Source organism: Prunus avium, chromosome 1 (genome assembly GCF_965620075.1).
Source record: "Prunus avium chromosome 1, drPruAviu1.hap1.1, whole genome shotgun sequence".
NCBI classification, from domain to species: domain Eukaryota; kingdom Viridiplantae; phylum Streptophyta; class Magnoliopsida; order Rosales; family Rosaceae; genus Prunus; species Prunus avium.
In genome coordinates this window covers 36,482,477-36,509,872 of record NC_142284.1, presented here as the reverse complement: position 1 = coordinate 36,509,872, position 27,396 = coordinate 36,482,477, and the positions used below count along the sequence as shown (strand labels likewise).

The 27,396-nt window shown below is 39.6% G+C and overlaps 4 protein-coding genes across 4 annotated transcripts; 1 reads left to right on the top strand and 3 right to left on the bottom strand.

Annotated features, from left to right (window-relative positions):
- The first annotated feature begins 910 nt into the window (after positions 1 to 910).
- LOC110756791 (protein MICRORCHIDIA 7) lies at positions 911 to 7,209 on the top strand. Its single transcript, XM_088247229.1, has 19 exons — positions 911 to 1,567; positions 1,721 to 1,795; positions 1,907 to 1,941; positions 2,029 to 2,107; positions 2,310 to 2,402; positions 2,549 to 2,633; positions 2,805 to 2,880; positions 3,315 to 3,443; positions 3,859 to 3,957; positions 4,047 to 4,148; positions 4,277 to 4,438; positions 4,527 to 4,622; positions 4,805 to 4,856; positions 4,961 to 5,072; positions 5,150 to 5,438; positions 5,957 to 6,051; positions 6,157 to 6,244; positions 6,599 to 6,721; positions 6,808 to 7,209. The coding sequence occupies exons 1-19, from the start codon at positions 1,090 to 1,092 to the stop codon at positions 6,895 to 6,897; spliced, it is 2,358 nt and encodes a 785-aa protein (XP_088103355.1). The 5' UTR covers positions 911 to 1,089; the 3' UTR covers positions 6,898 to 7,209.
- A 310-nt stretch (positions 7,210 to 7,519) lies between these two features.
- LOC110756770 (Pollen Ole e 1 allergen and extensin family protein) lies at positions 7,520 to 9,048 on the bottom strand. The gene is made up of 2 exons (XM_021958226.2): positions 8,710 to 9,048; positions 7,520 to 8,462 (listed from the first exon to the last, which is right to left on the bottom strand). The coding sequence occupies exons 1-2, from the start codon at positions 8,888 to 8,890 to the stop codon at positions 7,720 to 7,722; spliced, it is 924 nt and encodes a 307-aa protein (XP_021813918.1). The 5' UTR covers positions 8,891 to 9,048; the 3' UTR covers positions 7,520 to 7,719.
- Positions 9,049 to 17,271: 8,223 nt separating this feature from the next.
- LOC110756790 (glutaredoxin-C1-like) lies at positions 17,272 to 18,125 on the bottom strand. Its single transcript, XM_021958249.2, has one exon. It carries the CDS (start codon positions 17,938 to 17,940, stop codon positions 17,557 to 17,559), a length of 384 nt encoding a protein of 127 aa, XP_021813941.1. The 5' UTR covers positions 17,941 to 18,125; the 3' UTR covers positions 17,272 to 17,556.
- A 3,269-nt stretch (positions 18,126 to 21,394) lies between these two features.
- EXO70C1 (exocyst subunit exo70 family protein C1) lies at positions 21,395 to 23,794 on the bottom strand. The gene has a single exon (XM_021958247.2). The coding sequence runs from the start codon at positions 23,668 to 23,670 to the stop codon at positions 21,649 to 21,651; it is 2,022 nt and encodes a 673-aa protein (XP_021813939.1). The 5' UTR covers positions 23,671 to 23,794; the 3' UTR covers positions 21,395 to 21,648.
- Between the last annotated feature and the right edge of the window lie 3,602 nt (positions 23,795 to 27,396).

Sequence of the window (27,396 nt, the reverse complement as noted above, 5' to 3'; positions counted from 1 at the left end):
GAGAGAGAGAGAGAGAGAGAAGAATTTTGCTAGGGTTTTTAGAATTACCTCTTAGGGTTTTTAGGATAAATCAAAGAGATTTTCTAGAAATCAAATCCTTAATTTAGGGAGATATTCCTATCCTAAATTAAAGATAACTTCATAATTAATTAGGATTTAATTGGGTAATTAGTTGACTTAATGAATATTCATTTTTTCACGTGTCACCTTCTTATTGGTTGTCGAAAATATGTATTCCCACATATATTAAGATATTTCAAATTTTATTCTTCTTCAATATGAATGTATTTTTAAAGAAGTACAAAGATGTGTTAACCATAAGTACAATAGTAAATAAATCTAAATTACAATAGAAAATAAATCTCAATTACAATAAGACTAAATAAATGAATAAGAAACCAAAATCCTAACTAAATAAGAACTCGCAAACAAAGTGAATATGCTAACTATTTTGGAGTGCTAGTTTCCTTACAGAAATACATGGAAAACGACAAAAGCAAAACGATAAAACCAAAGTTAAGTAGATTTGAAGACCGGATGGTATGAAGATACAACCAAAACTTAATAAATTGGAAGGTCGTATGTCTAGGAATAAGAGATATGAAAATAAAAAAGAAGAAACGACCAAACGATACAAACAAAGTTTAAGTAAAGTGCTTTCCTCACAAATCAAATGTCGTTTTGAACATCTTGGCTATTTTTTTTATTTATAAAATCAGAGAAAAAAAACCTGGAGTGCCAATTGAGTGAGTAACCTCCGTACACGAACACGATGTGCATGCAAAAATAATATCCACGTGCTTCTCACGTGCAAAACTAGTTCTTTAGGCTTTATACTTCCTATTCTTACTCTATTTCCTATAACAGAGTCGCGCCACTTCGCAGCACAAACGTCTGCGAGCCAGAATATATCGCTTCATCTTCTTCTCTCTCTCTCTCTCTCTCTCTCTCTCTGTGTCGTTCTATTTATCCTTCGATTTCAAAATCCTTAAAATTTTCTCTCCCATTCTTAGCCCCCCAAGAAAACCCTAAACCACCCAAAACCATAATTCTCTGTCGCTGTAAATCTCTCATATTGTCCTTCAAACCATGGCCGCCGCTACCGTATCCGTCAAGCAAGAAATCACGGAGAAAACCAAACAAATTCCCAATCCTTCGCCTATTTACCTAAGCAGCGATAGTAGTAGCGCTAGTTCCGTTAACTCTTCGGACGTTGAAGACCTAGACAGCAGTTCCTTATTGGGTTCCGTAGCAAGCAAGTTGAAGAAAAATCGTGATTTGGCAGGAGGCGAAGGAGCTCCGGCAACGAAGAAGCTGAAACATAACGGAAACGCGGGTTTCACGTTCCCTCTAGGGTTTCTGCGTCCTCTAACGCCTTTGGAAATTTCCAAGGCGGTGCCTCTGGCTCAGGTTTCTGCAGAGAACGTTGCGAAGAGTGTTGGCGTAAATAGTAATAATAATAATGATAACCAAGTGGGTCCGGTTTTACGGAGTTGCAAGCAGTTTTGGAAAGCAGGGGATTATGAGGGTGGCAGTGAAGGCATTGCCAATTCTGGGTTCTCTTCTGGTACAAAAGTGCTGCACGCGTTGTTTTGTTTTCCAAGTATTTGATTGTTTGTTTTCTGCTCTGCAAGTTTTTGCATGTCTTTGTTTGACTGTTTTAGGCTTTTGGCTTGTGCTTTTGATGTTAATCTTCCTTTTGTGCTTTTGGATTTTGCAGTTGGAATGGACCATGTCAGGGTTCATCCCAAGTTTCTCCATTCAAATGCCACCAGTCATAAGTGGGCTCTGGGAGGTATATTATCACTAAAGTTGTGAAAGTTGAATTTATACTTATTGGTTCTTTATTGATTTTGCTTTTAAATGAATAGAAAGAATTCGACTGACTGCGATACTCTGTTTGCAGCTTTTGCAGAGCTTCTAGACAATGCTTTGGATGAGGTAATTGAACATCTTTTATCTTGCTTTCAGAAAATTGAAGGAATATTGATTTGTTTTTCAATCCTAATGTTTTTTTTTTTTGGCCAGATTTGCTATGGAGCCAGTTATGTTCACATTGACATGCTGAGAAATAAGAAGGATGGCAGTGAGATGTTGGTGGTTGAAGGTACATTACTCAATATGTTTTGTCATTCTTTCTTGATGAACTGGTGGCATCGATAGCGTGGATGTCTTTTCGTATTCACGCAGTCCCATCTGTGCTGTTTTTGCGTTCACAGTTGAATTTTACCATTCCCCAATTCTTTTGCTTTTACTTAGAACATGACCCAACTCTAATGCTTTGTTTTTATTTAACCCTTTGACTACAGATAATGGTGGTGGAATGGCTCCTGATAAAATGCGACAATGCATGTCTCTTGGGTATTCCGCAAAAAGCAAAATGGCAAATACTATTGGTCAATGTGAGCTGCAGCATAACTAATTACATGAGACTATAATTTGAATTTTTTTGAAGTAAAGGGGTAGTGAATAAGTATTATAACGGAAGATTGTTTCAATTATCATAGTCTAATTGTTTTAATGATTTCAATTTCAATTTTTCTTTTAGATGGCAATGGGTTCAAGACGAGTACTATGAGGCTTGGAGCAGATGTTATAGTGTTTTCTCGTTGTCCGGGGATTGATGGGGGAAGGTTTGGTTTTCATCAGTCTAAATTAAAATCTGGCTTTAAATTTTTTTATTGTTTTCGGTCTTAAAGTTTTGCATGAGACTTTTGTTACTTCCCTTTTTACGTTTGTCTGCTGATTCACATTTGTTTGATTGTCCAAATGAATATTAACTGACTTGTCTTCTTTTCTCTTAGCCCGACACAGACCATTGGAATGCTATCCTATTCATTTTTGAGGGATACTGGAAAGGAAGATATTGTGGTTCCCATGGTAAGAAAAGTTGTTCTTCTTTTTTGTTTTTTTCGGTAAATAATGGCAACAACAATTTCAACCATTCTTGACTTATGTTTTGTACTTATATTTTTGATACTTAAATTAAAAGAAATCAAACTAAAAGTAGCTTTAAATTTCTTACAGATTATTATTAAAGGACTCAAACTCTTTCCATCTCCTAAACTCTTTTCTCGTTTGTTTGAGTGTCGTGAACTCGAGAATTTGATTGTTAGCATAAGCTGTGATGTTTTTTCAGAAGAAGATTAACAAAAGACGTTGTAGTTAATTGAGGATGAATATTTTATAGGAGAAGCTTGTCACTAGGAAAATTGGAGAAATTATGTAAATTGATCAGTTGCCACCACAAAACATTTATTTTGCATGAATTCCTTTGAATTATTCTCTTAACTATGATTCAATTTTACGGTAAGGTTGACTACGAGAAAAGAGGTCAAGGATGGAACAGGATGGTGCGGGGTTCTCTAGATGATTGGGAGAGAAACCTAGCGACCATAGTGCAGTGGTCTCCATATTTAAGTGAAGAAGTTCTTCTTCAGCAGGCGAGTCTTCCTTTTTATTTTCAAAATTATATTTTTGAACATTGCATTTCTCATCTGGTCTAATTCCTTTTTTTGCTTTTTCATATTTGTGGCATAATCTTACCATGCGAGAGAGAGAGAGATCCAGTTCAGTGTTTTGTTGCTTCTGTTGATGTAGTATATTTTACTCGTACGATTTGATCTGTAATCCTTTATTTATTCTAATTTCTTATCATAGTTCTAGTTCTTCAAGCTTTTTCTTGAAACACCAAATCTTTTGCACAACTGTCACTAGTATTGTTCCTTTTACTTTCAACTGGGCCATAAAATAGCCTATATTTCTTGTTTTGATAAACCACATTTTCATTTCATAGCTATGCTTCAGGTGACCAAAGAAAAAAGTGTTATTTATCTCTTTCTTTGTTGTGCTCTGTAGTTTATCCTCTTTAAAGAGCATGGTACGCGTATCGTAATCTACAACCTTTGGGAAGATGATGAAGGACAACTGGAACTTGATTTCGATACTGATCCCCATGTGAGATTTTTACTCTAAATTCATATAAACTTAAAAGGGTACCTGCACTGTCAGATTTGGGTTCTTATCTTTCATGTTTGAAATGACAGGACATTCAAATTAGAGGAGTCAATAGGGATGAGAAGAAGATTCATATGGCAAAACAATATCCCAACTCTAGACACTTCTTAACTTATAGACATTCATTACGGGTATGTTTGAAGAGATCATTCAACATGAATGAATGTTGGCATTCATTGTGATAGAACTGCAATTCTTGAAGAGATTTTAACATATGATCTTACATCAGTAACCATACCATCTTTTTCATTTTTGCCAGAGTTATGCATCAATTCTCTATCTCAAGCTTCCATATAACTTCAGAATTATTCTCCGTGGGAAAGATGTTGAACATCACAATATAGTGAATGACATGATGTTAACTAAGGAGGTAACATACAGACCTCTGCATCTTCCGGAGGGAATCCCAAAAGATGTAAATGTAATGCTTTCAAAACTTAATCTTGGAATTAGCATTATTTTCTGTTTTCAAGTTTACATATACGCTGATTCTTCTTTTATTTTTACAGATGATTGCCAATGTCACTCTTGGTTTTGTAAAGGATGCGCGATTTCATATTGATGTCCAAGGGTTCAATGTTTATCATAAAAATCGACTGATTAAGGTTTGCTGTCTGTGTCTTCTTTATCAATTTGTAGCATTTATTCCATGGTCGAGATATTATCAATTTGTAGCATAATAAAGCCTTCAATTTGCCCCATATCATCGTTGGTTTTGGTAGAATAATGCACAGGAAGGACTTCGTTCTTGTTTTTCCTAAACTAAAAAAAAAATCTTATTTTTCAGCCGTTTTGGAGGGTTTGGAATGCTGCTGGCAGTGATGGTCGTGGAGTTATAGGTACTTTGTAAAACAGTTCTTGTGTTTTCTTTTGATGTTGCAGTGACTAATCATAATATGGATAAGTTATGTTACCCCACTCTTGTCATATCTCTCTGTAATAGGTGTGCTGGAAGCTAATTTTGTTGAACCAGCTCACGACAAACAGGGCTTTGAGCGGACAATTGTTCTTTCAAGACTTGAGGCACGACTGGTAGCAATGCAGAAAGATTTCTGGTTTGTTCTTTTCCTTCATGCCACTTAAGTAACTTGATGTTACATGTATTTAAGTTACTGTGATCCATTTTTCCTAGGTCTAAAAATTGCCAGATTGTTGGGTATGCTCCAAGAAGACGTTCAAGTGATTTTTCAGAAAGAGAACCTTTAGCATCTAATCAAGAGAAATCCTCAGGCACAAAGCAGAATTGCCATGGTTCTAGTACTGGGGCAGTTATGAAAAAGTCCAGTAAGAAACTTGAAAAAGGATCATCACCTATGGATGCTTCAAGTGAAGATGAGGCATCATACGCTTCTATTGAACCTCAGCAAGACCCTGCTTCAGACGCAAGGGGCCATCAAATGCTTAGGCATTCACACTCCAAGGCATTTTTTCCCCTTTACTTCTCACTCTGTGGTAGGCTGGGCTCAAATGAAAAAATAAATGTTGTGGATATATTGGCACTCCAAAAAAGTCACCCTATACTCCTCCATATGCAATTTCTCCATGATGTTCTTATAAAGGAGAAGTGCATGTTAACTTTTTTGGAGTGCCAATAACAGCTCCCTATATAAATGGTTAAGTCTATCTGGTATTAGACAGTTAATAGATTGTTGTGTTCACTAATATTTGCTAAGCACTACCTCAAGCTGCTCATATGCCTAATTGTCTTGCTAATTATTTCTCAACCATAGTTTGTCTGTATATGATGTTAAATTTCTTGGTACCAAAGAAAGAGTCAATAGCCACTCCATACTCCATCCGTCTCAATAACCAAAGAACTGATTTGTGCTTGTACCTAAAAAACAACTGACTTGTGCAGTATTTTTTTGTTTTCCAAATACTCTTTCTTTGTCTTTTTATTTTTTCTACCTGTATTGCTTATATTCTCTCCCATTAACAGACACCCGCTACAAAAGGAGCGGAGCAAGTTTCTACTGATGGCAATGTTGACTGTTCGACTAAGTCGAAAAAAGATTCTCATGAAGCGATCGAAAGGTGGTGTCAACAGTTCTATGAAATTAAGCTTCCATGTTGTTTGCCTGTGCCAGTAGTCTTTTTATCCAAAATTAACCATTTGGCTGTTTCCTTTTCTTTTTGCAGATTGAAGGAGACTGGTAGTCCGACAATGCTTAAATTGCTAAAGGACCTCAGTTCTGAGAAAGCTAGGTGTAAATCACTTGAAAATGAAGTAAGTGCACGACGGGTGCTTTAAATATTTATCTTAAATTTGTATTTGCATTTAATTTATTGTATATTTATGATATACTGTTGATGAACGTTAAAAGAGTACCAAGATCATTCCACTGCATGGCTTGCTGAATTTCTTTGCATATTTTGTACAAGCTATTGATATACTATTGATTGGCACAAATTGGATGCCTTGAAATAAAATTTAGATCACTAGGACTTATGAAGAAATGAAACTTGATATTCAGTAGAAGGGAATGCTGCATCATTTATTATATGTTGCTTTCTGGTTGTAGATTATATTATGACTTACTGAATTTTGATACTTATGCTTTTGCCTTGTCTTCTAAATCAGCTTCAGCAGGAAAAACAAAAAACAGAAGAGATGGAGAAAGAGCAATCAGCTTTAATTGAAATATTAGTGGCAGAAAAGGCTGAGCGAGAAAAGGAGGAGGAAAGACTGAGGAAAAGCCTAACAGTGAGGATTTCTCGCCAACCATTTTAGCACCTTCACTTGTCTATTCTCTGAGATAATTTTATTTATTTGTTGTTTTCTGTCTGCAGGATGCGTCTAACACCATCGATCAGCTGCTTGAGAAGGTGAGAAAGATAGAAGGAAGGAAGCTATTAAAGTGCAAAGTTGAAAGCGAATGAAACGCTAGCAGCGTGAGCGTCCGGTCTCAATTTTACATGTACATATATTTATAGTCAGATCAGAAGCAGTAAATTCCAATGAATTGAAGGCTAGAGTGTACTTTACCTGGAAACAATTGCAGGATTTGTGCAGTTAGAATCTTAGAATTGGAAAGGAAAAACAAAAGTTGAAGCTGACAACTGAATGAACTCAAGCCCTGTATATGGCATGTGGCATGGTAGGACTATGATCAGCAACTTTTCTATGACCCAGAGCTTAGTTTTAGTCTTTGTTTCCTCCCTTTGCGTACAAGTTTTTCATTGCAGCATTTAACGAGGAGCTTCTCCTCAAAACAAATGGAGTTTTAACACGTGCTCCTACTCAATTTTAAGGAGTAAAGCCATGCTTTTAACATATCTCTAATATTCATTTCAACGTCTAAAGGGATTTTTTAAATTGTCGCACTCTGGAAATTCGGAAGGAATTATTATTATTTATTTTTCGGGATAGTAGAAGACACATTTTTGGACTTGGGTTTTGTCCTTTCACGGCTTAATTTAATTTTAATATGGCCTTATCACCTTTAAACAATCATTCTAATTTGCTAGTGGTGGAGGGGGGCTCACAAGTCACAAGCTAACATAATTAAACAGATGTTTCTGCCTTTCTGGGCAGGGGATTTATGTAAAATATTGCTATATTCAAATGTTTTCGATCTCATACATAAAACAGAAGCTATTCTTCACCATGGCAAATAAGCTTTTTTGACCATGATAAGCAATAATATATGGAACATAGTATTATTGTAGATATGTGAAATAAAACAAATAGTGAGACTAAAACTATGGTTTCTGGTTTTGAGGGCTACCAGGAGGGGATGGAGGAATATATGGTGGTATCCAAGTTCTGGGGTCTCTAAGATTGAATGCAGGTGGTGGAGGAGGAGCAAAGACTTTAGGGATATAAGGTATCCAAGTTCTTGGGTCGCCTAAGTTAAATGCAGGTGGAGAGTTTGGGGCCAAAGGATTTGGGGATGGAGTAAAAGGAGGGAATTGTGGGAATGGGAATGGCAAAGATGGTGGGAATGGGAAAGGCAAAGATGTTAGAGGTGGCAAAGGAGGAAAGGGAAGTGATGACAATGGTGGTAGTGGAGGGAATGGAAATTGAGGCCAAGGGAAGAAGCCATATGGTGGGAAGTAAGGGAGAAAGAACTTGGAAGAGTTGAAGGAACTTGCCAATTCCTCTTTCTTATCTCCACATAAGCTCACATTCTTCTTAGATGGCCTGAAACTCAAGGCATTCATGCTGTATATACACAGATTGTCTTGCTTTGACTTCACTGATATCTCATCTGCTGTTGTTTTTAGACCAGGAACATTGCAGGCTGAGGATGAGCTTCCTATCAAGTTTGCCTGGCACATGGACTTCATTGCAAAGCCATCTATGCAGTTAACTCCATCAACAACAGGTATTTCCAACTTGTACACTCCATACTTATCTGTGGTTCTGTTGACCTCAAAATTGATATCTTCTGCTGTTTTGGGTGAGTTTCCTCTGAATTTGCATTTTATAAGAACATCCACTCCTGATCAGTTAAACACAAGCAATTAAAACACTAATATCAGACAATTAATTACTTTTTTTTATTTTATATACAAGCGATATTGGGGGAGGGAGAACCAAATCTAGGACCTGATGTGTGCAGAAGTAAATGCTCTTAACCTCCTGAGCTACAAGCCTCTTACGACAATTAATTACTTAAAAGACTGCTAGCTAGTAACTTTGAATGAAACTATGCTCTGTTTTGGGCCCTTGAAGATCTTTAATTTTACCTGGCAGAAAGTAGCTGCTTCTGGAGAATGTGTTGGTTGAACAGGTATCACAATAAACTGCTCCTACAACCGTGATCCGGGCATTTGGTGTTCTTGATTGAGCTGCAAGAGCAAGTGACTGTGTAGCAAGATATGTTAGAAGAAGAAGGAAAATAATTGAATGATCCATCGAAGAAAACATGCGAGAGGAAGAAGGAAGCTTCCAGTAAAAGCATGTATTGCCTATGGACTATACTAGTTTGTACTTAACCCAGTGCATCTAAAGCAAATATTATATAGCTGGTGGCTCAAGCTCTGTGTGCATATAATGTGCCCGTGAGTATTTGGTGTTAGGACCAACTGTAATCAGAGAGATGAAATGCAAAGACATGTGAAGAACCCTTTTGGCAGATTGTCAGGTAAGAGGGATAGAGTGGGCTTTTAATTCTGTTGCAGATTTAACAGCTAGTGGAAATTGAACTAGGGCTTACACGATTTTCTCGATGGCAAAAAAGTCCTAAGGTTTTTAAATGACTCAATTGCTGGTTGTGGGGGCACGGGGCTTAGTCTCTCTTTTTTGACAATTTTGCGTTGGACACTACTTCCTTCCTTCTCTATAAGATACTTTCTTACTCCCTGTACATCACGGTTTGACACATGTAAAAATATTTCATCAAAAACACAAAAAGAAAAACCTCAGCACTGTGATTGGCAAGAAAGTGGCAGTTCATACTTCTAAAGAAGGAGACAAGTATTATCCATTTGCTTTTCGGGGTTGAAGGCCACTAGATGGCTGACAATTTGAAGGAAAATTCTGTCATGCACAACTCTGCATAACTAGCCGTAGCTCACATCACATTATATGGTTCCTCTCAAACAAACTCTCAAGGGTTCAAAATTGTTTGGGTTTCATAGTTTTGTCTCTCTAGCAAATCAGATGCTTATTAATGCTTACGTAATACACATGGACCATGGTTAAGGACAAGTTCTACTATTCTTGTTGTTATACGTTTAGCATTCTCGTTGGCTTAATCATCGCTGGAATAGTCAAACAATATGGTAGAATATTTTCAGATCTATTTCATTCTCCGAAAGGAGGTATTTATAATACAGGTTACAAACCCTAGTAGGGTTTAATTAGGAAATAAGTGGAATCCTAATTACATAATATCTACACAAAGGAAAAATAAATAAAACCCAAATAGAATAGGACTCGCCAACACTCCCCCTCAAGTTGGAGCAAAGACGTCACGCATGCCCAACTTGTCAAGCGAGTTGAGAAAGATAATTGTAGAAACAGCTTTCGTAAGAACATCAGCTAACTGATACTCTGAACGGATGAAGGGGAAGGACACAATCTCCGCATCCAATTTTTCCTTAATGAAATTTCGATCAACCTCCACATGCTTTGTACGGTCATGTTGTACAGGATTATGAGCAATTGCAATCGCAGCCGTATTGTCACAATATAACTCCATGGGTTTATTAGGCCCAAACCCAAGGTCTTTCAACAATCTTCTCAACCATAGTAACTCAGATACACCATGGGCCATTCCCCGATACTCGGCCTCAGCACTAGATCTAGACACCACCTTTTGTTTCTTGCTCCTCCACGTAACAAGATTGCCACCCACAAACATAAAATACCCAGATGTCGAACGCCTATCTGTGGCTGAACCTGCCCAATCAGCATCTGTATACCCTTCTACATTTGTATGGCCATACTTGGAGAAAATTAACCCCTTGTCAGGAGTTACTTTCAGATACCTTAAAATACGAGTCACAGCCCCCATATGATCTACACTAGGAGAGTGCATAAACTGACTCACTATATTTACAGCATACGCAATATCTGGACGAGTATGAGCCAAATAAATCAACTTCCCCACAAGTCGTTGATAACATTCTTTATCAGTTGGAACTTGATCGGGATATATCCCCAACTTATGATTCTGCTCACTAGGGGTATCAATCGGTTTACAATCCAACATTCCAGTTTCTGCAAGTAAATCCAAAACATACTTTCTTTGGGATAGAAAAATACCATGTTTAGATCTGGCAACTTCAATCCCAAGAAAATACTTTAAATAACCCAATGATTTCATCTCGAACTCAGAAGCCAGATACTTCTGAAGACTCTGTATCTCTACATGATCATCTCCAGTCACAATCATATCATCAACATAAATAATTAAAGCCGTCAATTTACCTTTATGACGCTTCAGAAACAAAGTATGATCAGAGTTACTTTGCACATATCCAAACTTCTTCATAGATGCAGCAAATCTTCCAAACCACGCTCTTGGAGACTGCTTTAATCCATACAAGGATTTCCGTAGCTTGCACACCACACCCTTCCTAGAAGTCACAGGGATACCTGGCGGAGGATCCATATATATTTCTTCCTTGAGATCACCATGGAGGAATGCATTTCTGACATCAAATTGTAGCAGCGGCCAGTCACGGTTAGCAGCTAAGGATAAGAGTACGCGTACAGTGTTGAACTTAGCTACCGGAGCAAAAGTCTCTGTGTAATCCACTCCATATGTCTGAGTATACCCTTTTGCTACCAATCTTGCCTTGTAACGGTCAATGGAACCATCAGCCTTGTGCTTCAAAGTAAACACTCATCTGCACCCAACTGCCTTTTTTCCTTTTGGTAAAGGAACTAACTCCCAAGTAGCATTCTTGTTCAAGGCTTCCATCTCAACATGCATTGCATCTACCCAGTTTTGATCAGATAGAGCATCCTGCAACTTAGTTGGCACACATACACTAGATAATTGACACAAATATGATGCATATGACTTAGATAAACGATGAGTTGACATATAATGGTTAATGGGATATTTAGACTTGGCATGTATATCAGGAGAATATTGTACTTTAGGTTTCCCACGGGTAGTACGTGGGGGCAAAGAATAGGTAGGCATATCACTAGAAAGTACCTCATTATCACAACTTGATTGAGGCAATGGTAGGGCAGAGGGGGGTATATTATCAATTTCATCTGTACGAGAGTCGCCAATATCACTGTTATGTCCTTCTGAGAGAGGCTCGAAAAAACCACAATTTTGGTCTGGCGACCGGTCGTGGCTTTCCTCGCGACCGGTCGCTTCCCTCGTATCGTTACTGTTATCGCTCGTCGACGCGGGCGACCGGTCGCTTCCTATGTGCGACCGGTCGTTTCCAAGCAGATTCATTAGAGATCGGTCGCACACTTCTACACGACCGGTCGTATCTACACACATTCGTTCGCGACCGGTCGTTTCCTCACTGCGACCGGTCGCTTCCCTCGTATCATTACTGTAGTCCCAGCTCGACGCGAGCGACCGGTCGTGTCATATGAGCGACCGGTCGTTTTCATCATGTTCTGGAAACATTTCCTTATTTTTCACTCCGAAACTCTTCAATTCACTCCCCCTCTCCCCCTGAGTTGAAGAGGAGGGAGACACATAATAGGGTACTTCTTCATGAAATGTGACATCCAAAGTGACATGTACCTTCTGAGTAGGCGGGTGATAACACTTATAACCTTTCTGAGTCGTAGAATAACCAATGAAGACACAGTGGAGAGCACAAGGATCAAGTTTACTCCTTTGATGAGAGTAAACATGAACATACGCAACACACCCAAATACCTTCGGAGGTAACTTAGAGACCGAAACCGGAGGAGTAAGAGCACATAACACATCAAGTGGAGTCTTGAAATCAAGAACCCGACTAGGAGTACGATTAATCAAGTAGGCGGCAGTTAAGACACCATGTCCCCAAAGGTGATGGGGAACAGACATATCCAACATCAGAGAGCGAGCAACTTCAAGTAACTGGCGATTCTTCCTTTCAGACACACCATTCTGTTGAGGTGTAAAAGGAGTGGTAGTTTGGTGAATGATACCGTGATCACGAAAGAATTGGGCCAAGGTATGATTCACATATTCACCGCCATTATCAGTGCGAAATACTTTAACACGAGCATGGAACTGAGTAGACACCATGGCACAAAAGTCAGGAAGAATAGAGACAACATCATGTTTAGTCTTCATCAAATACACCCATGTTAAACGAGTGCAGTCATCAATAAAAATCACAAACCAACGGAAACCATGAGAAGTCACACGAGTAGGACCCCAGACATCAGAATGTACTAACTCAAAAGGCAAAGCAGCTTTATTATTACTTAAGGGGAAAACAGTACGATGGCTCTTGGCCATTACACAAGTCTCACATTTGAAACTAGACTCATCACATGAACTAAATAATGAAGGAAACAAATGTCTAAGATAACCAAATGACGGATGTCCTAAGCGACGATGCCATAACCAAAGTTGGTGCTTGTCCTTGACACTGCCACTCAGAGCTTTATTAGCGACACAATCACGAACTGCTGCAGCCGGCAACTGTAAGTAATATAACCCTCCTATCCATTTACCATGCCCAATCTTCTCGTGAGTCCTGAGATCCTGGAAAAAACAATGGGTAGAATAGAAGGTAGCAGAAGCGTTAAGTGTATCAAGTAAACGCCCAACAGATAATAAATTGCAATGAATATTGGGAACCAAGAGTGCATGAGATAGGGGTAAAGAAGGAGTAAGATGGATGGTACCTTCACCGGTAACTAGGGAAGGTAAACCATTAGCACTAGTAATATATGGGTCACGAGGGTTATGCAATAACTCATCAAACATTTTATCATTATAAGTCATATGATCAGAAGCACCAGTGTCAATTATCCAAGTAGTAGAACCCATACCTGGCATAGTATCAGAAGCACACAGATTTGCAGATGGAGTTGGAGGACGGGCCTCATCAGGAGTCACAGTGTAAGTGGCCTTGGGACCATACATACGAGCTTTGTAGTCAGCAAACCAATCGGGGTAACCATGCTCCTTAAAACACTTTTCAGAGTAATGATCCCCATTACAATGGCGGCACTTAGGCGGACCTTCAAGAGAGGTGGAGGCAGAAGGACGAAACCCAGCAGAAGATCCAAACTTTTTTTGCGGCGGGCGACCGGTCGCTACTTGCGGGGCGACCGGTCGGTGACGTGCTGGATCCACCTTAAGAGCCAGCGATCCTCCTCCAAGCATAGCGGACTGACGGGTATCTTCCTCCATGACCATGGCATAGGCTTCGAGAGGGGGTGGAACAGGACTAAGAGCAAGAATACGGCTACGAACACCATCATACGGTGGATCTAGCCCACCAAGAAAATCATAAACTCGATCGGCTTCAATTTCTTTCAGACGACGAGCCCCATCAGTAGAACAATTAAACTCATGCGGACGCAGACAATCAATCTCTTGCCAGATAGCATGAAGTTTTTCATAGAACACTTTCACAGATTCACCATTCTGACCTATAAGTATGGATTGCCGTCGGAGTTGAAACAAACGAGAACTATTCTGAGTCACAGTATAGGTCTTCCGAGCAGCCTCCCATATATCAAAAGCAATATCACCATGTTCGAACAAGGCACGAACTGGTTTAGTCATGGAATTTAGAAGCCATGACTGCACCAGACAATTATCTTCTTCCCATTCGGTATAGTCAGCGGAGTCTTGAGACGGAGCAGGCTTCTTCCCATTGATCTAACTTGCCATACGACGACTAGTAATCGTAATACGCGCACCACGAGACCAAGAGGCATAATTGGAGCCATCCAATTTGTCAGATGTAATCAGGGTAGAGTAATCACGCGAGGGACGTGCCTCCTTCGGTGTAGATGCACTAGTACCAGTCACAACTATGGAATCATCACCCATGATAGATAGCAGCGGAAACAAACACAACACAAAGCAGATATGATAAACACAGCACAGGCACGGGCACAAGAACCCTAAAAAGAAATTAGGGCACAGAGTAGAACACGGCACAAGAACCCTAAAAAGAAATTAGGGCACAGAGTAGAACACGGTTGGGCACAACACACACAGGTCACCAGAAAGTCAGCTCTGATACCAAGTCAAACAATATGGTAGAATATTTTCAGATCTATTTCATTCTCCGAAAGGAGGTATTTATAATACAGGTTACAAACCCTAGTAGGGTTTAATTAGGAAATAAGTGGAATCCTAATTACATAATATCTACACAAAGGAAAAATAAATAAAACTCAAATAGAATAGGACTCGCCAACAGGAATTAGATTTTGTGCATATTATTTTAGATCTTGAAATCGTCCCTGAATCTGTGCGGGTGTATGTTTTTTTATCTGCCATGGTGTCCTCTTTCATATATTTTCTTATTAAATTCCAATTTTGGTTTTATGTTTTGTTTTTATTTCTGTAAATAACATCGGTTTCATGTTATCTTGGTAATAACAACAGTTCTCAGTAGCTTCGCCAGTGGAAACCTTAAAAACAAAATGAAAATTGATTTGCCAATGTTGGGCAATGCTTAGGTGTTTTGGGTTCATTTAAGAAAAGAATTAGAAACCTCACACACTCGATGCATGCCAATATTCCATGCCTCGTTTCAAAATGTCAAAATCTAAATACCTCAAAATGCAATTATATTCAAGAGCCGTAAAACCCTACACAATACAATTTAGTGTAAATTCAGTCCAATTCAATGTGTGTTGCCAAACTAGGTTTAAATTGTGGCAAAAACTAAATTTTGGACTTGGTAAGACTTACACCGGAAATGCTATAATGAGGGGGTTATGTGGTTGTTGAAGGGGTTCAATTCTATCATATCCAATAAGAGAGAAAATATTAGACTTAAACTTTTTTTAGAGCATCTCCAGCGCAAGAGGCCAGCCCATGCAGGAGGGGGCCCTAGGCTAGGGAAGTAGCTCCAGCGCGCCAAGTTTAGCCCGGGCAAGGGGTGGGTCCCACGAGCCCAGGTAAGCCCACGGGCAGATCTAGCCCGTTCTCTTGCCTTCGGGCTGCTGACATCAGCGCAAGAAAGTCTTTTTTAAAAAAAAAAAAATAATGTTGGCGTGGAATGCACGTGCCAACAGTAAAAAAATTTGAATTTCTTGCGCTGACCCACAGCTACCAGAAACCAACAGCAACAAGTCACGTGGCTTCTCTTGGAGCCTCCGATCCAAAAATCTTATCCACTCCAACGGCTGTTCATTTTTTGGCTAAAATAATTTGTAAAAAGTATATAAAAAAAATTATGGAATTTTTTTTCTATAAATACCTACCAATATTATTCACTTTTCACACCAAATCTTCATACAAATTCATCTCCTTCTAATATTTTTCACTTTCCACCCCAAATTTTCTACTACAAAATTCCATTTGTGTAAAAATACAAATGGCCTCTTCCATCGAAGCTGGAGGGTCTTGGACAAATGTTCGAAGCGGTCAAAATCTTTGTGACGAGGTAAAAAAAAAAAAGAATTACCGTTTTATTCAATTTAATGTCTTTATATATATATATATATAAATGAAATTGGAAATGCAAGAAATATATATATATTTCTTGCATTTCCGATTTCATTTTTTTTAATAGATTATAGGCAAAATAAAAAAGAGGAAAACCATTACACATGGCTTCTGAAGTGAACAATGCCCACAGTCGGTTCCAGTTGTGCGTTCCGTGTCGGAAATAATGGCACTACTATGTACTTCAAAGGAAAATACTCTCCCACATCGTGATTCAATGGAGCCGCCTCTGCAAATGATTGAGTCGTTCTTGTACTCGATTATGTCGGACTATGAGGACTAGGAATATTTCAATTTGTATCATTAGTGAGTAGGTATTTCAATTGTATGATGAGAGAGATGTGAATTTTATAATAAATATGGACACTGGCAACCAAAAATTTTATTTAAAATTTGAGATGTGAATTTTATAATAAATATGGATATGTGGTAACCGAAAATCTTATTCGAAAATTTAATCCTAAAATTTTATTCAAAAATCTTATCCGAAAATTTTATCTAAAATTTGAGATGAGAATTTTATAATAAATAGTGAGACGTGGCAACTGAAAATATTATCAAAATTAATGGTTTAAGTATAAAAAATAGAAAATAAATTTAAGTGAATAATGACAGCCATTGCCTTGTTCTTGTCCTTGCCCTTGCCCTTGCCCTTGCCCTTGCCCATAGGGGTGGAAACAGAAAAGGTAAAGGCTGCCACTATTCATATAAATAGTGACAGCCTTGCCTTGTATTTGCCCTTGCCCTTCGAGGTGGAAGTGCTCTAAATGATTGAACTTACACTGCATGCAGGCCACAGCGGTAAATCAAAGCCTCTGTTAGTTGCTTGGGCTTTGTTCCCAAAAGAAGAATTGGGCCCGATTGTAGACGTTTGTTCAAAAAGCCCAAAAGCAAAATCTCTTTTTGGAGGTCGTTTTGCAAGTTACAATTGATTACGAAACAGGGTTTGGAAGTGTTGATGACGTAGCAATCAGTGATAGTTGTTGTAGGTCAGGATTTGGCCATGGCCCGCCATGGGACATACTGTAGCCGACATCATCACTGTGCGCAGTGCAGCAGCAGGAATGTAGGTGGCCGATCAAGAAAACATTATAATTGTAAGTATTTAAGTTTGAAGAGCCACTTTACCTGATCGATAAAAAACGAAAATAATTCCTGATAGAAAATTATTCACAACGGCCAAAACTACAGATACCAAACAAAATGCCAAAATCATGTTGATTACAGGCTTGATTATCCTCAACTAATGGCTGAGAATTTCCATATAGAAGACCTCAAAATCTGAACTTCTTTTTATATATATGGGAGAATTTCCATTGGAGTAGAAAATGCAAGTGAAATTAACATAAAGCATTCCAATGTATTTCAACTGGACATCATCATGAAAATCACTTCTGAAGCTCACTCTTTCTTCTCTTCTTTTTTTTGGTCTTTCTTTCTTGTGACATGTCAACTAGAGATGCTCATCAGATCAGAGCCAGAGGGCTCCAGCCTCCTTGAGAAGTGGGACCAGGGAGCCATTGATATGGGAAGCCATGACTCTATCCATGGTGCCGATGAGCTTTCCGCCAATAAAAACCACCGGAACAGCCGGCGAGTTGCCGAGCAACCTCATGAGAGCCCTCTCGATCTCCTTCCCTCTGGGGTCCTGGTCGAGCTCATACACCGTCGGATTGACCCCCATCCCGCAGAAGAGCCTCTTGACAGCATGGCACATGCAGCAGCTGCTCACACTGAATATTACCACCGCACTCTTCGCCGCCAGCCTCGCCACCCGCTCCAGTGGGTCCCCCATGCTCATCCTCACCGGCACATAGTAACCCCACGACGCCTCTGGCTGCTGATAATGCATCATTATAATAATATTGCACTACTCTTACTCTCTCTCCTCTCAATTAACAAAACCCACAAACCAAACGTGAGGATTATTGAAAAATGCTCTCAAAACCCACAAACCAAACTTGGGGATTGTTGAAAAATGCAGAAGACAAGAGAAGAAGAGACCAGAGAAGTTGTTGTTTGAGAGCAAAAGAGTGTGAGAAGGTGTTGCACAACTTAGACAAGTGAAGAGTGGGATGGGGATTTTATAGGGAAGGTGGTGAGGGGTAATATGGTAATTGTGAAGGGAGGGGCGGTGTTTAAAAGGATTAATTGGTTTGTCTGTTTGTTGTCGCAGGGCGTGCTAAGGGGATCTCGTGGATTTTGCTTTAAAAGGATTGTTGTCTGTACAACAACGTACAAGGACGAGGAGCGTAGACGTGGACAATGTAGAAATACGTCGTAGGGGATGGTAGTAGAAGCGGCGGTGTCAGGGGAGGAAGGCGGCGTATGGGGTATTTTTGTCTACGGTAGGGCGTAGGGGAGGGCAATTGGCAGCTCCATTTTAAGCTAAAATTAAGCGCTTTTTCAGGTTTTGTTGGAAACACAGGCTTTTTAGTAGCAAAGGCACACACAGAGCACAGAGATATTAGACGGCTGCGTTGGTCCTTGTTGTCGGGTGTTGTTTATGTAAGACCAAAACTGCTTTTACAATTCTGACGTGACCCTTACGCGCATGTCTGCCTCTTTTTTCTTTCTTTTCATTTGGAATTTTGGATTTTGGATTTTGGATTTGGATTCGAAGAAGAACAGAGAACATGATGATGATGATGAACGGTTCTTGGGTTTGTGAATTTTGACCTCTTCCAGCAACAGTGCAACAGTGCAAATCCCATCCCATGAAAAAGTAGTGCTGCAACATCTAGCATGCCATGCATTATGCCAGTGTGTGTGTGTCAATTATTTTTTTCCTTCTTTTTTTGTGGAATTGTGTCTGCTTAATGAATTAATTATAGTTAATGGCTTTTACTTTAGTTTTGATGAGGTTCTGGTAACGCATGCAATTGCAATACCCCAAATCACTTCAACCCTCCTGCATGCGTTATTTTTTGATACTAGTGTACATATATATATATATATATACACTTGATTACTATTACTTTCTTCCACTAAGCCCTATAACTTTTAGTTTTAATGTTCATTTTTACCTTTTAAATACGTTGCATATATTAAGATAAGTTTGATTAGGGTCAATTTGGGATTGAAATATTAAAATATATGTAAATGTAAAAACATCAAGAACAACACCAACAACAAAACCTGGGATTTAGTAGTGTGTAGTAAGGCAATGACAAAGCAACAGTTGACTTGGATATCGATTTTAGAGAAAGAGCAGAAACAAAACAAAAAAAGAATAGAGAGCAAGGCGTGGCCTGCTGCAGAGCAGACTCACAGTCGGGCGGCGGGTACAGTTTGCATGCAGCGGGATGTGGGCGTCTTTTTACTCTCTCTCTCTCTCTCGATCTATTGTTCTATAGATTTTGGGTTTAATTTAGTTGGGGGTTGGGTTGGGGTCTTTAGGTCCCGACCACAAACTTTACTTTAAAGTCTGTGCTTCTCTCTTCTCTCACGCTGTTTTAAATTGCAACAACAGTGGTAACTGGTTAAGCCTTAAGAAAGAATGCAGAGGCAGCAGAACGTTCCCTTGGCTTTGGCTCCTCAGTTTACTCGAAAACTCATTACTTTTTACAAGTCAATAAGTAAGTAAAGGATTTCGCATTGTTCTCAGTCCTAACATTGATTTGGATGTAGAATAATAATCTTAGATAAAGGAACTATTCAGAGCATGTTTTATCTTTTGCTGTCCAAAGATAATACATATTTTAAACTTTTTAAATTACAAAAACAATTACGAATAAGCAAATATGGAAGAAGTTGGAAGGGAATTGTGAAACAAGGGACGGGATGAAAAGAGAAGTTCATAACTGTCTACGTTGCTAATGATACCTTCATTTGCACCTTGCCCCATGGACTGCATCTGATTTTTTAATTTTTTGTTGTTGTCAATGGGCTGCATCTGAATCTAATCTGTACTATTAATTGATAAGATATAGTTTGTCAACTATTTTTATTCAAAGTTTCCATATGCTTGTATTTTCATTTTCTTTTAGCAATGGTGATATTCTAAAACTATTCTAATGTATAGGAAGAGGGTTCGAACTTGCGTGGAAAAAATTGAGTTTGACACATTACTTTGGCAAATTGAAGAAATGAAACACATTTCCATCATGCCCTTCTTTTCCTTGACATTGAAGAAAAAGAGACACATTTCCTTTTCTTAGTCTCAGAGAGAGAGAGAGAGAGAGTACCTTAATGACTACGGTGGGCTGAAGCCTAGGGAGAGTTTTGGGGATTAAAAAAATCAAACCTATATAATTAACTTTTTTAAACATAGCCCAATATGTATGAACCTATTACTAGTCCGTAAAAGTTCAATTCTTCATGAGTTTAGTTGCAAGACATCAATAAAAATACACATTTAAATAAGTACAATTTCAATTATGTTGTCGAACATATTTTTTATTTTATAATATGTTCTTTTTGGTCCTAGGTCCGATTCCCCCCCTCCACAAACATCGCTTGTATAAAAGAAAAAAAGTGTCTCGAAATTTAGTCAATTAAATTATGAACTACTGTGATTTATATGATTTAATGTATATTTTTATTTTTATTAAGACTACCGAAAATGTATATATATATATATATATATATATATATATCATTAGATTTTAAGGTAATAACTTTAGCTAGCCCGCCCGTTAAAAAATTCATGTTCCATCATTGAGAGAGAGAGAGAGAGAGAGAGAGAGAGAGAGAGAGAGAGAGAGGAGACCACTACAATGAGGTTTAAATAGTAATTAACAATCATTTAAATAAACAAACTAAAGTAAAATACTCCCTTGTTTTCCTATCACAATATATTAATTGTTATTCCAGATTTGTGGAATTTCTGATATACATTAATGTCTAACATTTTAAAACAAAAAATATCGTATCTATGATTGGCATATGAATGCAATCTTCCCCTTACATCACCAAATTTCTTAAGAACATTGACATTGAATTATAGGAAAACATATTAGAAACCAACCTATTACAATAGAAAGGCTCAATGGACTAACATAAGACACAAAGTTCAAAATCACAATCCACTTTTACCAAGTCAGAACAATCATTCTATAGTGAGGGCCTTATATAAGCCAAGCCAACCCTAACACAAAACAGCAAAGCCCAACATATGTGTACAAGCCCAAATCAAATCAAATCAACAGTTCCTAGCCTAAAGAAGACAAAAACTTAGCAGATTGAGGGAATTAAAATGTAAAAGATAAGATTTTGAAGGAAAGGAGAAAGATTTGAAGAAATGATGATGTGAAATTTTAATTAAGATCAAATCCCTTATTGGGTTTTTGAAATTTGGCGCGCTCCTTTCCTTGCAAACCTATTAGTTCTCTACTACTTCATCAAAACTTGGTGTGAGATTTCTACATGATCAAAACCCAAATAAGTCCAACATATAGTTTACAAGATACATAAATCCCAATCTGCCATAACTTAACAGAAAGGAACACAAAGAAAACAGAAAATTTGCTCAAAATTAATCCATCTCTATAAAAAAAAAACATTTCCACCACCTGCCATGAATTAATCGATCAAAACATTTGGAATTCGTTGTTCAAAACTATCACGTCCTCCTCCTCATCATTGAAGAATTGCCCCCATCAAACAAGTCATCAATCAAATTCTCAATATCCTCCGGTTGGTACTTTATATACTTCTCCGCCTGCTTCGTCCCCTCCAAGTACTGCTTGAACCTCCCCCAGAAGGACCGGTACGCCGGGATCACCACCGCCGAAACCGAAACCCTAAGCTCCGACTGCAGCTGCTCGTCGCTCACCACCCACGTGCTCTGCGTCTTGTGTATCTCGTCGAACAGCGTGTTGAAGCACTTAAACCTCTCCTTTATCACCGTCTTCGACACCTTCCCGCTCACCTGCAAACCCTCATGGTTCACGCACTGCAACACCTTCCCCCACGTCTCCCTCTGGTAGTTCTTGTGGTAACCCCTTAGGTCTGTTGACCGCTTCCGGCACCATGTGTCGCCCATCAGTTGGTGGATCTCAGTGGACCCCTTCACCTTCTGCATGATGTACCGCCCGTTGTTCATCAAGAAAATGAAGCGCAGCGCCGGGTCCCTGTACAGCCTGGACTTCATGTCCAGGTTGCTGTCCAGCATGTCCATAACCGTAAGTAACTGCATTTGGAACGGGGACGACGTCGTTCCAGGGGTCCCGTGCGTCTTTTCGAATTCCACGAACACTTGCTCCAGCGAGTCCTTGTACTCACAGGTGTATTCTAGATAGTTCATGACGTAGCGCGTCAAGGGGTGCACTGAGCCACTCGGCACCGGAGTTTTTCCGTTGTCGCTCTTGATCGAGTTTTCGAGATCGCATAAGATACTCACGGCTACCTCGCCGAGGCGGTTCCTGGCTGCCTCGGCCTCCGAGATCAGCTCTCTCCCGATATCCTCCGGGTACGAGTCTCGGATCGCAGGGACCAGATCCCGGAGCGTCTCGTACATGTCGAGCATCGTGAAGAGCTTCTCCGGCGACCGCTTCGTCAGGACGACGGCATCAGCGAAGTTGAAGAGCTGGATCGCGACGGCGCGGGCGAGGTTGCAGAATAGGGACTCGGATAGGGATTTGTGGCCGGAGAACACGGCGTCGCAGAGCTTCCGCTCACCGGAGAAGAGGACGGAGGAGCAGAGCTTGACGACGCTGATCCACGTGCCGATCTCTCCCTGGAGGGACTCCCACGGCATTCTCTGGACCTCGTCGATGCTGATGCTCTCGTAGCCAATATTGTTGAGCGCCGATTTGAACGCGTTGCGCCGCGAGATGCTGTAGACCATGCAGCACTCGTTCTCGTAGCCGGCGGCGATCATGGTGGTGGCGATTTTGTTCATGGTGGAGATGCTCTCCTCCGAGAAGGAAGGAAACTCAACAAGGCGGTCTGGTTCGGGTTGTGGTTGCTGTCCCCGAACCGAGCCATGATTGGAGCCGCTGCTGTTGCTGTTGAAGGAGGAGAGCTTGGAGGTGATCTTGCTGGAGAAGCTCTGCTCTGGATTATAATCTGATTTGGCACCATTCGCATCTTGCTGATCGAGGAGGAGGAGGTTACGAAACTCCTCGTCCAATTGGGCCATGGCACGTTGTAGGACTGTGCTGGTCCGGTTCAAGGCCGTACCGGTTTTGGAACTGGATGAGAAATCGTCCAACATTGTTGAAATTCTGGAAATGCGGATCACGGCGTCGATGAACGATTCGTCTTCGTCTTCGTTCTCGCCGAACCTGGCCAGGCTGCGGCCGTATTTGTTTATCATGGACTCGACCGTTTTGGATAGCGACTCAACGGAGTCAGGGACCTCCAGCGCCTCCGTCGGGTCGCTATTGCCATTTTCTTTGGCTTCGGAGAAAGAGTCGAGGAAGCGATCGACTTCTTCTAGAACCTCGGAAAGGTTCAATTCGGTGGCTGTTTGATTGGAGGAGTTGGGGTCTTGATCTGGGTCTTGGGATTCGGATGGAGCATCTTCATCAATGGTTTCGTAGCGTCTTGGTGTGATTGGACTCGAAAAGAGGATGTTTTTCTTGCTCGAAAGTCTTGGAAAACTGACGGACTTTTCAGGCGCCGCTGCGTTTTTCTCCATCAAGTCCGTTCCCACCAAGCACTGCCTTAAATCAATTCTCCAGACAGATAAATTGCGTTGCAATGCAATTAGGCAAGGTTTTCTTCTTCCTTTAGTTTTTATTTTTTTAAAAAAAATAAAATAAATTTTCTGTTAATTTTGATAGTTGCCCTGCAAGAAGGAAAATGGAATTTTGGAAAAGTGGGAAAATTAGGATCCACAACAAGAGCAAACCAAAATTAGTGAAGGAGAGATATGCGGAGATAGGAATGGATTTTGATTTTTTTTGGGAGGTGGAAGTTGGTCTGTTGACCGTTAACCTGCACTTTGTCATTTGTGCTTCCCACGACTATTCCACTCTTTTTGCATCAATCACTCTTGTTTATGATTAAATATTATCCCAGGGAATCCAATCGTGCACTGCATCCTCATGTTGAATTAGTTGCACAAAAATAATTATATCCTGTGCAAAATAAAATAGAAAATTCAGGTTTGGACTTGGGAGGAGTGGTCACGTTCTCTACTTTACTAATTTTCAATGTTTGTTGTCACATGGGAGCTTTTAATGTTTCTTTTTAATGTAAAGAGAGCCCAAATTATAATTGAAGGCTTGGGCTAATACAGGTCAGACTATAATGAGTGGAAAGTTATAAGTGGTAAGTTATAAGGGGTTCACTTTATAGCCATCAGATCAATCCAAAGGCTAGGGAGAATTGAGATAAAGTTTTGCAATCGGGTCGGTGAGGAACCCAAACCCGAATTTAATATCCAACATTGAAGTTGGTCCCAAAAAAAAAAAAAAGAGGCAAGTTCGAAGTTTGAACAGAAAAAATCAGTTCGAAGTTTGAACAGAAAAAACCCATCACTCTAAAACCCATAGCTCTGAGAAACTGCTAAGCTCTGAGAAAAGGTTGAAGGCAACGGTTAACGACGGTTGAAGGCAACGGTTGAACGCAACGCAACTCCCTTCTCTAAACCCTGAAAAAGTATTTATTTTGAGTGGAAGGGACAAAGGCGTGGATTCCGAAACAGTGAAGTGGCGAAACAGTGGAAGGGGAAGGAGAGAAGCCGTATTTGTTGGAAGTGAAAGGTTCCATTTGTGGAGCAAAGCCGCACAAAGACCCCGCACAGACACCTTGCGATTGTTCAATAACCAGCATTTGGTGAGTAATTTATGGAATTTGAGTTTAGGGTTAGAGTAAAGGTTTTCCCCAATTTGTACCATCAATGATGTTGGATTTGGCATCTCTTCCTTGTGCTTCACTTGCATGTTAATTTTTGCTTGTGTATATGTTAAAAAATGAATGAAAATCAAGTCAACAACATGTACATAACATGTCAATAACATATCAATAATTATATGAATAAGATAATGGTGTTGAATTGGAGGAGACCCTCAAGTCAATAACATGTCAATAACATATCTCTGGCGCTAGAATATATATATATTTTGAAATAAATATTATTTCCCTTGTTGCTAAATTTGCCTGTGAAAAATGAGTAGATATAATAATAAAGTCATGAATAAAAGTGCAAAGCATTTGAAATGAAAGTTGATCCATGATCATAGTGGTTGACTGAAGAAAAAGCTAGAAAGAAAGAAGGATGTGGCAATGGCTTAGCAAGCAGATGCTTTGCTTTGCTTCCTTCCACTATCTTTCTTATTTATTTATTTATTTTGTGTTGTGTATGAGATGACAATAATTGTCATGTGTGTGAAGTGCAGAACTTGCCTAGATTGCACTCACACTCACTCATGCATCAACCATTGATTGGAGTTTGTATCCAAAAATAAAACACATGCTATTGGTTGTAATTCACAGAATCATTGCATTAACAGGTATTTGCACAAAATTTGTCATATTGCTTTGATGATGTTAAAGGCTGTGATCAGTAATCCCTATGCGCATGTACTTCATAAAATTTGTAATGTGCCTGGTTGACTAGTTATGTAAATACTAAATACCAATATGATTGTGCAAATACGTGGTGGTAGTATATGTGTTAACGTTATTTCATCTTGTATTTTAGGAAATGGGATCCAACGTGCAGCTGGTATGGCCAGAGTCAGAGGCATATGCGTCACGGGTGAACAACTGCTCACATGCAAATTCAACCCTAGCTGCAATTCGAGCGAAGTTGAGTGCGGAACAATTAGAACAATTCAAGACATCATGCTTTGGCCATCTTCTGAATATAGACAAGATTCAGTTTAGCGGGCAGATTGTGCATGGAGTTGTGTTGCGTCGAGTCGCGGGGCAGGGTGTGTAAGACTTGGATGGACTGAGTTTCTTAATAGGGTGCGACGTTGCTCAGTTTACTCGTCAGGATTTCTGTTTGATCTCGGGGCTTCGTTTTGGGGAAGTGCCTGAAGTTTCCAGTGGAGAAAGTGCTGAAATTAGACTTCAGAAAAGATATTTTATAGACGAAGGAATTACATGCAATGCTTTAGAAGAAGCATTTATGAGGTGCAAAGAGAGAGATGACGTCTACAAGCTAGCTCTTGTTTACTTTGCTAAGTTAGTGGTTTTGGGAAGGGACAAGCATTTGAACATCAATGTAAATTACCTGACCCTTGTAGAGGACTTGGATGCGTTCAACAGGTATCCGTGGGGTTCGGTGTCGTTTGACAAAACCCAAGACAGTCTATTTTCTGCACCAACAAAGTATACGAAAAGCTTTGAAAATGAAGAGGGAAGAGTGTTGCATTCCTAAAAGGACACAATTTAATGTGCAAACAACCAATTAAAAATACCCGCAAGTGCACGAATCTATCGAAGTATAGATTATGTAAGTACGGGGTCGATCCCACGAAGAACTTGTCGGTTGCCTATAAGTTCTAATTCGAGTACAAAGAGAACACTCAACTAACACACCACAATGCAAAAAATGCAAATTTAAAACTAAAAAGAAAGTAAAGAAATGTAAAAGAAACAAACAAAACACAAAAAAAAAAAGGAAATGTGCTGTGAACAGTGACCAGCGACCGGTCGTGAGGTAAGAGCGACCGGTCGTTTTTGGTCTGTCGACCGGTCGTTAGGTAAAAGCGACCGGTCGTTTTTGGGCAGAGTCGAAACTCAAATTTTGACGTGAAAAGCGACCGGTCGTCAGGTAAAAGCGACCGGTCGTTTTTGGGTAGAGTCGAAATTCTATGTTTTGACGTACCGGTCGTCAGGTAAAAGCGACCGGTCTTTTTTGGGCAGAGTCGAATTCTCTGTTTTTCAGTTTCGACCTCTGTCCAATGGTTTGCCTATAACTTTCCAACCGTACGTCCAAAATTCACGTTCTTTATACGGTTGGATTCAGCACAGAAAATGCAAGAACACAACGCGGACCAAAAGTCCAAAACAATTACGGAAATAGATAAAATTTAGTAACAAAGACACATAACGTGTCAAACACGCAACTCACACACACATTTGGGGGGGGGGGGGGGGGGTTTGATTTGTTTGAAGTGACCTATTTCTATTGCATGAAAGTAAATGGACTTTAAAATTGAATAAGAAAGGCAGAGATGAATTATCAAATAGTGGAATCAAGATGTAACAAACACTAGGGTTTCGGAATCCACCCTAAACAATTCTACCAATGTTCATGAATACTCAAGTGATGAACTCTAAACGTGTTGATGAAGATGTTCGCAATCAAGACCAGTACGAGTGGCTCAAGACGCATTGATTCTCTCTAATGTACGTAAAGTGCAGTACGAGTGCTACAATACTTGTGCCTTCCCTATAATCGAATCTA